This window comes from Penicillium bovifimosum (genome assembly GCF_028826915.1).
Source record: "Penicillium bovifimosum strain IBT 22155 chromosome Unknown utg000001l_segment0_segment0, whole genome shotgun sequence".
NCBI lineage: Eukaryota > Fungi > Ascomycota > Eurotiomycetes > Eurotiales > Aspergillaceae > Penicillium > Penicillium bovifimosum.
This window is the reverse complement of record NW_026622710.1, coordinates 1,968,098-1,982,614: the sequence shown is the minus strand read 5'-3', so window position 1 is coordinate 1,982,614 and position 14,517 is coordinate 1,968,098. Positions and strand designations below refer to the sequence as shown.

Sequence of the window (14,517 nt, the reverse complement as noted above, 5' to 3'; positions counted from 1 at the left end):
CCAAACAGTAGAAGGGAAGAAGGGAGGAGGAGAAAAGAGGAGGATATCAGGTGCATCAAGATAAGCATCGTAGACAGTTGTGCCCCCCGGAGCTTGACTGTAACCCACAAGTTTTTGGTCACCCCCGCTTAGTACCGAAGTACATTTTTCCGCGAGGACAGTGAGTTCTCCACAAGTGTCACAATGGGTATCTTGTAGCAGAAGAACACCTAAGAAGGGAAGAGGAGAAAGGGAGAGGAGAAAGGGAGAGGAGAAGAGATGAGGAGAAGGAGAGAAGGGAGATGAAGAGAAGAGGAAGAGGAAGAGAAAGAGAAGAAGTGAGAGAAGTTCCAAATATTTATACCCTTGAGGGACACCTGCCTGTTTGGGAAATCAATCAATCTGAAAAGGAAGCCGCAATCATGAAGACATTGACGTGTCTTGTGACTTCCCAAGAAAGACCACAAGCAACCCAGTCATAACACCTCCAAGAATATGACCTTCAAACCTTTACAAGCTTGGGCAACCCGTTGGAAACACCCTGTTCTGATTGACGCCATGTGACACACCTTTTCTCTATTCTCCCCCTTACCATGAGGATATCGTCGAATCACCCAGTGAACAGAGATAAGACTGACATGACTCCTACAGGTCTCCCGTCACCAAGCCAACGCTAGACCGCTGTGTCACGATTCATGAATGGGTGATCCCAGCCCCCGAGTGGTCTCTACTGCATGCAATCCCTCCTCCTCGAGGCCTTCACTGAGGCATCTTCAGCATGCGTTGCCGCCTTCTTGTGCCCGCCTGGCTTGCACCCTGGGACATACTTGCACCCTGGGACATACCTACCCTATTCTCACGTGAACACTGGACTGATATTGGGTTTTGGGGGTTTCAGGACGTTGGGCATATACGAAGAAGCCCAGTGGTACAGGCTTCTTGCGAGATGGCATCGAAGATGGACCAGCTTCTGGCTTCAATCCAAAATCCCGGGGTCACTGTTGGCACTGACCTGCCTGCAAGAGGAGCAAGGCAGTAGGAAAACAGTACGATGCCTCGACGGTCGCTCAGCGATAGAAACTACGTTAGCAGCCCACTCGGTTGATTTGGACTGTTGCACGCGCAGCCGGAGATTGATAGTAGCGCAAAAGTGGTACCTTAGTTTATTAAGAGAAAATCAGTACAAACCAAGATCACAAGAACTATGTACAGGGCGAGACAGCTAATGACGGCTTCTGTGTCAAGCAGGATTCCAGCGTCCTTGGCTCAATCTGCCAGAATCCGCTGAGTCCAGGAATATGGTGCTTAAAGTGAGAGTCCATTCAGATGAGGACATAGAGTGCGCATATCTAGACAGGAACAATTTTTAGTACTAGAAGTGTTACATGGTGCGTACCCTGGCAACAAACGGAGCGTTTATAAAAGCCAATAGGATCAGAGTCAAGCGTAGCGGCTATCGTCTCCCGTAGAATGGACTCGGACAATCAAGACTCTGCAGCAGGAGTAGGGAATCAATCATTAGAAGAGAGTGACCTGGTCACACAAGAAAGAAACACAACGCCCCAGTAAAGCCGAGCAAGCAGGAGAGACCCGCCACCGCCAATGGTTGTGCGTAGCCTTGCCAGTTGGCGGATTGTCTGCCAGTTGGCGGGAAGTGGGACCAGTTGGCGGAAGATTTGCCAGTTGACCGGACGCTTGCCAGTTGGCGGGAAATGGGACTCGTACAATTGGGTGGTTGTTGTCTGAGTGGTCTTCTACTTTTCTGTAGGTGAATAAAGATATCTCTATTCATCAATGCATATATAATATCGCGTTTCTCAGCTAGCATCAAGAAAAGAAAAGTACAGGGCAACGACGCAAGGAATGCCTGGAGTTTTCTCCAGGAGATCATAATCCCAAAAACCTATCGCCTAGAAACCACCTGGCCCGTCTTCGAACCCATCACAATGTGCTGGGCGGTCAGCACATAGGGGAAACCGTTCTGCTTCGCCTTCCCCATCCATTGCAGCATATCCATAGTCGGAAGCGACGCCCATACAGGATCAGCGCTAACAGCAGCAGTGGAGCGTTTGATATCGAACCGTTCGTTGGGGGTGTATAGCACCGTCCCGAAGACAGATGTATTGTTATCGATATCTTGATGCCCATTCAGAACAGCTTCGGATGCCGTTGCGATGAACCTGGTCGTCTGACTGAGATCCATATGACCAGACGTGCCCTCGAGATCGGGCCGTGCACCAACGCGTTGGGCACATTCGATAAAGTGTTGTTGGACGATGGGATCGACCGTGTACGTCGTGTCTGCCGATGCTGCGCTTGGCCTGTGGATAAGCACCGGTAAATTGAACTGCTGGGACAAATTGTGAAGGAACTCTTCCGCCGCCCATTTGCTGGTCAAATAACCATCGTGGACATCCCTGGAAGACATCTTATCCGCGTGGTCGGCGACAGCGCCGGACGAAAAGAAGTGAAACGGCACGTGGCGTGGAAGGCACAGACGGGCGATGTCACGGACGGACTGGAAGTTGACGGCTCTCAGTGCCTGATAGTCATCCCAAAAGGACCGGTTGGCGGCACAGTGCACCACGATGTCAGCATTGTCGGACAGATAGTTGATCTCATCGGAGGTTAGACCAAGATTGGTCTTGTCAAGGTTGCAGGAGATGGCGATGACTTTCTGGGATTCGCTGAGTAATTTGGTCTTGTCACGGACGAGACAGATGATTCTGGACACCCGGGGGCTTTCAACAAGAGATGGGAGAAGGTGACGGCCGATATACCCAGTTGCGCCGGTCAAAACTACCGTCATTTTGTCTTTTTGAGCGGAGGTCGTGGCAATCTCTGCGAAATCAGCCCACGATGCTGGCACAGACGTTTCAGCCTCCCAATCGATCACATTAGAACTGGTATGCTCCAGGAGTCGAGCCATATCACTAAATATACTCGAGTTCATGAGATCAGTGAGCCGTGGCGAGAACCCAAAGGCTTCCTTGAGGTGGCGTTGGAGTTTGACAAGCAGGAGCGAGTTTCCTCCAACATGAAAGAAGTCTGTCCCTGCGTTGATGGCAGCACCGGATGGTGGCAAGATCTTTTTCCACTGTTCGCAAAGTTTCTCTTCTTGGTCATTCATCCGGCCTGGCTCAGAGGGGCCCGAAGTCGCAATGTCCGGCAGATGAATATTGTAAAGAGCCTTGCGATCGGTCTTTCCATGTACGTTCATCGGGACACTGTCAATGGGAATGTATAACGAGGGTCGCATGTAGTTGGGAAGGGGGAGTGATGCTTTGATGGCCGCGAGAAGCTTCTCGCCGGACTCCTCGCCTTGGGATGAAAGAACAACATAAGCCACCAAGAATTTATCAGCCTCTTCGCCGTGGACGGCGACGACTGCTTGAGAGATCTTGCCGTCTGCAACTTTTAGGATAGCATTCTCGACCTCTCCCAGCTCGATACGAATGCCACGAAGCTTGATTTGATCGTCACCGTTGATCCGACCCTCATAGATGAGAGTGCCGGCGTTGTTCAGGCGTCCACGGTCACCGGTCCGATATAGTCTGTTCCATCCATGCGCCTTAGAGCGTGTGTCCTGCAAGTTGGTAGGGACGTGGATGAACTTCTCCTTGGTGAGCTCTTCTTGTCGGAGATATCCCGCCGCCACTCCAGGTCCGCCGACGACAATCTCTCCAGAGACACCAATTGGGAGAGGCTGCAGCGCTTCATCTAGAATGTAAACAGAGTAGTTGGGAAGCAGGCTTCCGACTGGAATTGGTTGTTCAGTATCAGCGAGCGCGAAATCGACTTCGCCTTTGGTAAGTGCAATAGTGGCCTCCACGGGTCCATAGAAATCGAAGAGCCTCAGGCTACTCGAGTTCAAATCCCGGAAACGTCGAACAATGGACTTTGGCAAGGCTTCGCCGCCGACAAGAGCCCATTTCCAGGAAGGACATTGAGAGAGAATGTCTGACCCCGCGTCAAACCACATGCCGTATTCGGTTGGGGTGGCCAGGGTATGAGTGACCCCCTCTTGCTTCATGATCTTGGTGATGGCATACGGGTCCCCGCGATTCTCGGACGAGACCACACAGAGGGTTCCTCCGTTTGCGAGAGCTGTGAAGATCTGGTGCAATGAGAAGTCAAAGCTGAGGGCGATTTGCTGGAGGACCACGACTGGGCCAACGTTCCAGTCTTTTTCGACTGCTTCGGCATGATTCGAAAAGCAAGAATGGGGTAGTACAATGCCCTTGGGAACACCCGTTGATCCGCTGGTGAACAAAATAGCCGCAGTGGAATCTGCCCGGGCCCTGTTGGTTACTTTGGCAGTGCAGTTGATGTGAATATCGGACACATTGACGATAACGGCCTCTGCCGCCTGAAGAACGGGCACTCGAGCCTCTGTCGAATCATCGTGGAGAATGACTCGTGGGCGGGCAACATCAACCGCACCCGCAAGCCGTTGTAGGCCATTCTTCAGATCAAGAGGAACATACGCTGCCCCAACACGGAAGATGGCGAGTAGCGAACAGATCCAGTCAGCGCCTGGCTCTTGGAACACGGCAACACTGTCGCCATCAGAGACGTGGTAAAGGAGGGCGGCAGCGATCGTGTTGACCCGGTCAGCCATCATGTTATATGTGAGCGCCTGCCCATGTCCATCCTTGATGGCTATGACGTCGGGGTGTGCATCTACCATCGCATCGACGCGGTGTGCGATTGTCGCTGGCCATTCAGGGTCCAATTTCGGGCCTGTAGAGTGTTAGCTATAATCTGACTGATATCCTTCCGGTGAAACGAACCCTTTCCCAAGGCTAGCGCATCATCAATATCCTTTCTCGGCCACAGCGGAAGCGACAACATATCGACCTGATCGGCAGGCGTTTGTGTGGCCAGTTCAACAAGAGTCACGAAAGCACCAAGCAGCAACTCGGCTGCTTCCCTGGAATAGAGAGCCTCTTGCACTTTCAAAGTGACAAGCGACTCCCCAGCGACGGTATCAAGCACCTCCAGTTGCAGATCATACCCTGTAGCAGCATTGTTCCACGAAAGCTGGGCGTCGCAACTGGCGAGACGCGACTTCTCGTGGTCGCCCAGCCGGTAGTCCATGAAGATTTGGAAGATCGGGGTGTGTGTGGCGGAACGGTCGATCCCGAGTTCATTCACAAAAACATCGAATGGCACTCTAGAGTGCTCGAGAGCTGAATACACCTTGTTCCGGGTGAGTTTGATGCCTTGGTCAAGCTTGGAGGAGTCCGCCCGGTTGAACTTGAGCGGCAGTAGATTCACAAGGCACCCGATCGTGTTGATGGAATCTTTATCCACTCGGTTCGAGTCCGCAATTCCAACAAAGAATTCGTCAGTCTCGGGAAGCAGGCGAAAGATGAGCGCTTGGAGAATAGTCAGGTAGAAATGGAAATTTGTGCTGTGAAGCGTGCGGGCAGTTTGCTTGATCTTGCTAGCTAACCCAGCGTCCAGCCGGGTCGACGCACGATGGTGCCTAAATGAATGTTATTTCCAATAATTCTCAACTCGAGTACATTGTCAAACTCACCGGTAGGTATCCAGAATCTTCCGCTTTGAGTGGTGCGAGAAGGCGAACGGCTCAATCGCACTCGGGCTCTCACCGACGATGCGACGGAAGAACTCGATGTCAGCCTGCAATAGGCCAGACTCATAATCTTCTTTCTGTCTCGCAGCAAACGCTCGGTATTGCGAGGCATCCAAGAGTTGAGGCAGAGCTTTACCATTATACAGATTGTCGAGCTCCGAGAAAAGTATGTGCATACTTTGTCCATCCAGGGCAATATGATGACAGCCGATGAGGAAGTAGTGGACGTTATCGGAGAGTGTAAGGAGCATAACTCTGATAGATCCCCAGTTCTCCAGATCATATTCATGATTCTGCAACATCTCTAGTTCGTCGGCAGCCTCGGCATCGGAGTATATGCGCTTGGTCTCCAATTTAAGCAGAGGGCGAGAGATTATCTCTTGCATTGGGGTGCCAGTGTCCCCATCCGACCAGTGGTATCTAGTACGCAGTCCCTCGTGTCGCTGCGCCACTGTGTCCAGAGCACGCTCAAATGCGGCCACCCGGAGCGGACCGGTCAGGCGCGCAGAAGTCGAAAAGTTGAACGGGGTCTTGTCCTTCAAGAAGTGATGGAGAAACCAGAATCTGGCTTGGCCAAAGGACATAGGCTCGCTCATAAGACGGGAAGACTGGATTACCAAGTCTCGTTGCGATAGGTCCGAGCTATCTGTGCCCCATAGGTGTTTGCATTCAGGGGGCACGTCTGGAGTCAGCAGCTCGAAGGATGATGTCTCGCTTTCACTAGGAGTCTGCAATGGCGAGTAGCTAGATGCAGGGTCGCTAGGTGTCTCAGATATGGCACGGTGGAAGATGGGCTTTTCGGGTGGTGGCGGCGACGAGCTGGGGGTGTCATCTTGGCTCTGTGATTCCTCTTCACACGTGATGGACGCAGGTATCTTGGAAACCGCCAGTTGGAGGAGATCGGATATAGAGCTGCCGCCGAGGATCTTCAAAACCGGAATATCAACCTCGATCTCTTTCAAAAACCACGAGCGGACCATGACAGCCACAAGTGAGTCCAATCCCAGCTCCACAAGGGGTGTTGAAAGATTGATATCATCCTCAGCTGATATCTGGAGAACCTTTTGAGATTCACCAGGAAGGCATCTGTTGTACAGTTAGTCAACCTGTGAGTCGTTGTGTTCAACCAGTGACTTACCTTTGACAATCTCATAGATGACCTCTTCGCTTGTCACACCCTGCAATTGTACCCTGATCTGAGTGGCAGCCCTGCTACCGCCGACGCTGGACCCTTCTTCCGCCGTCAGGATGTAATGGGAGAATTTGATGTCTCTGGTATGTGTCTGGGGAATATCCAAGTCGGGCGACACGTAATTGACACCTGACACAACCTCAGCCTCATCAAGCGAGTCCGGGCGACCAGAGAGAACAGCCTCTGCAAAGAGTGTGCAGAAGTCCTGCTCGGAGACATTGTTGTAGCCGAGTGTAGTGAAATACTCAAAGTCAAAGTTAGATTCTTGGGCGGCATAGCCAATGCCATGAACAGCCGGGATACCCATAGCGGAGCCAGGGACACCTCTCTTTTTGCGTTGGTACATGAGGGAGGTCATGAACGTGTTCGCCGCTGAGTAGTTGCTCTGTCCACTGAAACCGATGGCTGCGGTGATGGAGGAAGTGACGATGAAGAAGTCCAACGGCGTGTCATAAAACAGTTCATCCAAGAGTTTGGTGCCCTCGACCTTTGGTTTGATCACTTTGAGGAACTGCTCGTGGGTCATGTTTTCGAAAACGCTGTCTTGAAGTATCATGGCACCGTTTATGACTCCCCCGACCGCGGGCATGGTGCGGCTGATCTCTCGGTAACAGGCCCAAAGGGACCTTCGGCTTGTAATATCTCTGTCTTTCGTTAGTTGATGATATGAATAGAGAAGGAAATTTACTGACAGCGGCATTGTTCTGACTGTAGCTCCTTGCTGCGCCATCGCCTCAATGAACTTCGGGTTGACCTTTGGAGACCGACTACTCATGACAAAGTACTTGCCTCCATGGGAAGCCATCCATTGACACAAGGACTGACCCAGCTCGCCAGCCAGACCAACGAAGAAATATGTTCGGTCCGATCTGAAAATGATGCCGGAATCGATCGGCTGAACTTTGACGGGAACAGATTCGATCGACCAGTCAACCACAGATAAAGGCTCAAACACGGAATGTTCGGACACATGGGTAAGGGGAATGGTGATAAACTCTGCAGGATGTGTTGAAGTCTCAATTGCTTGGCGAAGAAGCTGACCGATCATGTCACAGAAACGTGGATGGAAATCAGTGATATCATTGCTGAGAAGAGAGTTTCGCTTGATGTGGACGCACTGAGATGGGAGACACTTATCGATCAGTTCGGATAAGGCATCTGTTTCAGCGCCCTGGGAGAGATCGACATAGACGGAGACATCAGCAGGGAGGAGTTGCTTCAATTTATGCTGCGAGAGCCTTGGGTGGATATAGACGCTGTCGGGATTATATGTGTTGTCCTGGCTGGTGACAAAAACAGTCTTGACACTCAGTTCTTCTGCCCCATGCAGAAGGTAAGATCTGAAAGCCTCGTCTGCCTCCCGCACCAGAAGCACTGCATTATCAGGTACAGAGTTCAGAACCGTCTTAGCCAAGATATTGGCAGCGACGGAGGTAAGGAAGGATGACGGGCTAGGATCCATGACATAGCTTGCGACTGGGACACACCACTTTGATGGCAGAACTGCTGGAGACTGGGTGGAGGATGAAAGTGCGACGACTGTCTCGGAGGAAGAAGTCACACCGTAGATAAGACGGAGGAAGCCAGCAGTTCCAATCTTGAGAGATTGAAATGAGGAGAGAGTGTTGCGAACTGTAACAGATTCAGACGACGGGGCGTTGGCAATTTGCAGCGGAGAGACTTCTTGGACGTCAAATGTCGCTCCATTCTGAATCATCCGTATCGTCGTCTCTCTGGGGTTGATCTCTTTGGTTATGGTGCGTCTTTGGGAGTTGTACCGCTGATTCTTTTCAGTGCTGGGCAAGAGTCTTGGAATGAGCGTGCACTGATCGTGCATAACCATCTCAGGCTCCGAGGACCATAGAAGGGCTTCGTTGCCAGATCGCCATTGCCTCAGAAGATGGTGTCGAATCAGCGCTTCAGACAGCACCTTCGTCGTTGAGTCATCGATGGATTCAATGTCGAGTAGTTGAAGGTTTATTTTCGGATTTTCGGTCTTAACTGTCCGCCCGATTCCCACCAGCATCATGGAGTATGGCTCATCTGCCCTGCAGCCTCGGGTAACCAAGACCAAGGTTCCTGCCACATCGAACATTCTCTGTAAGCTGGTAAACTTCTCCGGCGTCAATGCCTTCATAAGTGGCTCGTCGAGATCAGTCAGGCAGAGGATGCTAGCCCCAAGAGGTACCGCGGAGCCAGAGGCGATCAACTCTTCAATAGTTTCAAAGACCATGACCTCGGCAAACATAGAAGATAGATCAGCCATAACATCTTCCACGAGATTGAAGACTGGCAGTGTCGTGCCGCCGATAATCACCAGGGTGCCCAAATCATGCCCGGCCGACAATGAAAGAGGGTTACGGAGGAGAGCGACTCGATCGTCAATAGCCTGGGAAACAAATACAGACACGGGGAGAGACACGCTGACATCGGGTGTCATAGTGTCAATGCCAGAGAAGCCAGTTTTCCGGAGCACAGAGTCCCACTGAGGCAGCGTCAAGCAGGGACCCCACGGTCGTCCAGTCTCCGCGGCCACCCACCAACCTGGGAGAGTTCCCACGGTCATACCGCTGAAGAGAAGTTCACAACTTGTCACCTCTAAGGTGAGCAAGTAACCACCCGGTTTCAGCAGCCGGCGGACATTTGCCATGGACTGCTCCATGTCGGCCGAAACATGCAGAACATTGGCAGCAATAACGACATCGTACGAGCCTTCCGTAAATCCCTGCTCGTTTGGTGGAAATTCAGTGTTGAATGTCTTGAAGATCATACGGTTAGAATAATCTTTGAAACGCTCTTCGGCTTCAGGGAAGAAACCACTAGACACGTCAGTGAAAGTATAGGTTCCAAAAGCCGAGCCGACTTCTGGCAAAATTGTCTTCGTCGACGCGCCCGTGCCAGCTCCTACAGAAAGTCAGCTCTGCCGCTAGAGGCTAATGTAATAGGAAGAATCAAGACTGACCGATCTCCAAGATATGCATTCCTGGATAGCGATGCGCAATTTGGGCGACGATGCGACTCAGCCAGCGGTTGTTTGGCCCAGCTGCCAATCCATTTTCATAAACCGCGAGCATCAGCCCGTCCTGGTTCATATATTCCAGCATGCTGGTACCGCTGCGGACGACTTCAACTAGATGGTCGCCGACCACCTCAACAAATCGGATATCTTTGCGGCCCTTGTACCTAATGCAAGATAATCAGCGACCTATCCGATGTGGCTTATATGAAGAAGCCCAGGTAAAATAAGAATCCTGCACTTACTTGCTCAACACTTCACTGATGTCTTCTCTCCTATCATTGAGACATTCACGCGGCACCTTCGGATGTTCACCCCGAGAGACCATACCAATCATTCGTTCACACCACCGCAGATAATATCTGAAATGGGGTAGGACCAGCTCACGCTCTTCTTGGGTGATAGTCTCAGCGACATTTCTGATATACCAGAACGCGACACGATCAATATCCTTGTAAACCTGGGCCTCGTAAGGCGAAATTGTTTCGCCCATTCCCGCAAGCTGTCCATCAGGAACAGCAGGTCTCATCTTAAAGCTTGAGAATAGCGGCAGGTCGTCTCTGGGAGAGCCTGGGGAGAATGGAACGAGGGATGCACCTTCAATCTGGAGGCATGAGTTCTTGCCGTCTGCAGTGTACATGTGAATATCAGCAGTTAGACTTCCTTGGGTGTTGGTGCGAATGAACGTTTCGTATTTGAAGGAGCTTTGCTTGCCCAAACCGAGAGGGCTGAAGTGGGGGTTGAATACCAGCGAATCAACCCGAATGGGAACGTGAAGGGACCAGATCTGGCCATCACCAGGGAAGGACCATGCCGCGAACGCAGTTTGCAGAGCGGTGTCAAGCATCCCGGGATGGAATGTAAGATTATCCTCCCATGAGAGGCCAGACGGGTCCTCGATTAAACCGGTAGCATATCCGGGCTTGCGCTGAATCTGCGACACCCCGTGAAAGGGCTCGGAGTAATCATAACCAATCTTCGTGAGGCACCGGTAGAACTCGGATTGGTCAACGGTGACCAGGTTGAAAGAATCCGATTCGTCGCTTGCAAGAGTTGCTGGACTAGAGCTGCCCAAATCTGCAGTAACATTGCCTTTCGCATTCAGCACTGCATTTCCATCGGTGTTTGAAATTGAGTAGCACGCGAACTGGGCAGTCATGGATTTCTCGGTTGTTTTAATCACGGTTGCAGTGAAGACGACCTCGATACTAGCTCCATCATCATCGAAAGAAATTGCGCGATCAATTTCCAGATCGACAATCTTGATGCAAGAAATGTCATTGTGGGCAGTGAGCTGCTTCGTCGCTTCGATGGCCATAGAGACGTAACCAGTGGCCGGGAAAACTACTTGACCCTGCAGCCGATGCCCACTGAGCCAAGAGATCTCGCTGGGACGAAGAATATTTCTCCACTGAAACTCCTGAGTGGTGTTGGCTTCGGAACATTGCGTCCCGAGCAGTGGGTTCGGGGGGTTTTGGCGGAATTTGTGGTGATTAGACACGCGGGATCCAGTCCAGTATTCGCGTTGATGGTCAAAGGGATATGACGGCAAGTTGCTGAGCACCTGCCTGTTTCCCTCGAACCCGGATAGGAGCTTGTCGACCGTGTCAAACTGAATGCTGCCAGACCCAAGATGCATCCAAATGAAGCCAAAGGTTGCGGATAGTTCGTTGACATCGTTTTTGGCTCGAGACAGCAGACCGGTGTAGGGGGCTTCACATCCAAACTCCTCAAGTGTAGTTGTCGCTGGACCCTTGAGTGCCGGGTGCGGACCAATTTCAATAGTCAAGTCGAATGGCCCGGCCTCCGAGACAGCTTGAGCCACTGCGCCGGAGAATAACACCGTGTTGCACATGTTATCAATCCAGTAGCTTTCTGTGAGAGTTTCCTTGGACATTTTCTGTCCCTCGGTAACACTAGAGAACCATACAGGGCCTGTCCGGTCGTTCCGCTGTATTCCGCATGAGTTCATGGACTCCAGATAAGGCTCTGCACAGGGAAGCATATGCGCCGAGTGATAGGCGGTGTCAACCTTCAGCTTCCTCGCAAACTTCTGTTCAGACTTCAGTACCTCAAGAACCTCATCAATGGCGCCTTCGTCACCGGAGAGTGTGATACTGGAGCTAGAATTCACTGCGGCAACCTGAACGCGGCCCTTGAAGCGTGAATCGGCACATATCTCCAGGGCTTCTGCATGCGAAACACCAACAGCCATCATGGCACCCTTCTCGCCGTTTGGCGATGATGCATGCTTTGCGTGCAGGCCACGGTAGTATGCGATCCGAAGGGCATCCTCGACAGACAAGAGACCTGCGGCGTACGCAGCTCCAATCTCACCGGACGAGTGGCCCACGACAGCTTTAAATTGAACACCTGCAGCGCGGAGTATATCGACAAGCACAACCTGAATAGCAAGACAAAGAGGTTGCGATATTGCCGCTTCTGTGATTCGTGAAGTCTCAACACCGGCAAGCAGCTGTTCCTTGATCGTCCAGGCGGGGCGGTCCTCTGCAGGTAATCCTTGGAGGATTGAGTCCAGCCAGTCAATTTTCTGTTGGGCAAAAGTTGAGGTCTCGATGAGACACGCTCCCATCCGCGGCCACTGTGCTCCCTGTCCGGTGAAAACGCCAAGAATCGCTGGGTTATTGATCTGGGAGCGGCGAATGCTCAGGTCCGACTCATTAGGGGCGGCATCCGCCATAGCTTTCAGCTGCTCGGGTAGCACTTCCTTGTTGTGGACTGGAACATAAGTTCGGTAGGGTAGTGTTGAGCGGCGCATACTCAGCGTACTAGCCAAATCATGGAGGTTTGAATCAGGGTTAGCGGATAGGTAGGTTGAGTACGTGGCAAGCATATTCCGAAGGCTCTTCTCGGAAGCTGCAGAAAACACCAGTGGGGTGAAGTTTGCAACCGAATGAAGTTCCGATGTGTTTTCAGAATCCTGATCGAAACTTTCGATGATGGCGTGGGCATTGGTTCCACCGAAACCTACCAATGTCAGCGAGTATCATGATATCCGGAGAAATCGACTTACCAAAGCTGTTGATACTGGCCCGTTTGACTTGACCAGAAGCCAGCTTCGGCCACGACATGGGCTTTGTTGGGATCTTTAGATGGGTGTAAAATGGCGCCACCTTTTCGCTCAATTGACTAAAGTGAAGATTCGGCGGTATGATACCATGTTTCATGGCAAGTGCGGACCCAATCAAAGAGGCCAGCCCAGCAGAGCCTTCAGTGTGCCCGATCACGGTCTTGATTGAACCCACAAAGAGCTCTGTGTCAATATTCGTGCCATTGGGAAACAGTGCTGTCGAGACGGCCTCAGCCTCTTGAGGGTCACCGGCCTGGGTCCCAGTTCCATGGGCATGGAAGAATTGAGGGCGATCGCGAGGTTCATTGATGTCCAGCCCTGCTCGGCGGTACGTGTCGCGAATCAACGCCGTCTGCGCAGTATTACTCGGCATGGTAAGTCCAGTCGTACGTCCATCCTGGTTGACCCCAGTCTCACGGATGATACACTCGATGTGGTCTCCATCGGCGAGAGCTTGACTCAAGGTCTTCATGACTACAGAAGCGACGCCCTCGCCACGGGCATAGCCATCAGCAGCCCGATCCCACATCGCGCAACGTCCATTCGGCGACAACATTCGCAGGTTCGTCTCGGTCACATACATAGCTTGGAGGGTCAGTGGCAGCTTGGTTTCTCGAAGAGATTGTACTTACTAGGACTGAGAATCAGGTTAGTTCCGGCCGCCACAGCCAGAGAAGATTCACCGCTGCGCAGGGTCCGTACAGCTTGGTGTACAGCAACAAGACTCGACGAGCAGGCGGTATCTATCGTCATCGAAGGACCATGCCAGTCAAAGACGTACGAAATCCGGTTGGACACAATACTTCGGGCTAAGCCAGTAGCTGTGTAGGTCGGCAGGGTCTCGACATCGCTCGCCACCATGGTGGACCAGTCATCGCACATCATACCAACATAGACAGCCGTGGATGATCCACGGAGGTTCTCCATAGGCAGACCCGCGGTGCAAAGGGAGTCATACACAGTCTCTAGAAGTAGACGCTGCTGCGGATCAACGGCATCACTCTCCATCGGTTGTATATTGAAGAACTGCGCATCAAACTGAGCGATGTTCTCCTCAAGAAAGTAGGACTTGGTGGCGTTCGTGGTGCCATGATGGGTTGCCTCGGGGTGGTAGAAATGATCAACATTGAAGCGATCGAGAGGAACCTTCTTGGAAATGTCACTAGGGTTTCTCAACAGCTCCCAGAGTTTGCTGGGGCTATCGCACCCGCCTGGAAAGCGACAGGCGGTTCCGATGATTGCAATTGGTTCAGGCATAGTGGGCATGCAGGGGTTTAGATCGACTCGTGCTGACGAAACTGATAGGCTGTGAGTACAAGATAATTGTTGAGGTAGTTAATTGGAAATTGAGGGAAATGTGTTTATTAAATACGCTTTTTCATTGTCTTCGTGGTATTCTTGTCGTTTCGTTGAGGCTTGGACCTATCTGGGGCCATATCAGCCAAGCTGATATCCCACCGAAAAGTTCCGAATCCAACATACCGAACTCCACACTTTGCACGGATTCTCTAGGCTGGATCCTGCGGTAAATCGGTTCCAAGGTACTATTTATAGTGAGTGGCGCGTCTGGAGGGGATGGGAGTCGTAGCAAACCTTTTGCCATTGCCATGCGAGGTTCGGATCCTCCATCATTGCTG

At 51.8% G+C, this 14,517-nt stretch overlaps 1 protein-coding gene across 1 annotated transcript; it reads right to left on the bottom strand.

Moving 5' to 3' along the window:
- Positions 1-1,882: 1,882 nt before the first annotated feature.
- N7515_000755 (uncharacterized protein) lies at positions 1,883-14,176 on the bottom strand (the record flags this gene model as incomplete). Its single annotated transcript, XM_056661499.1, has 9 exons — positions 1,883-4,722; positions 4,773-5,470; positions 5,525-6,667; positions 6,716-7,417; positions 7,466-9,677; positions 9,736-9,956; positions 10,035-12,777; positions 12,824-13,465; positions 13,513-14,176. Coding segments are annotated over 9 exons (11,865 nt in total), but the record flags the coding sequence as incomplete, so codon positions are not given.
- Between the last annotated feature and the right edge of the window lie 341 nt (positions 14,177-14,517).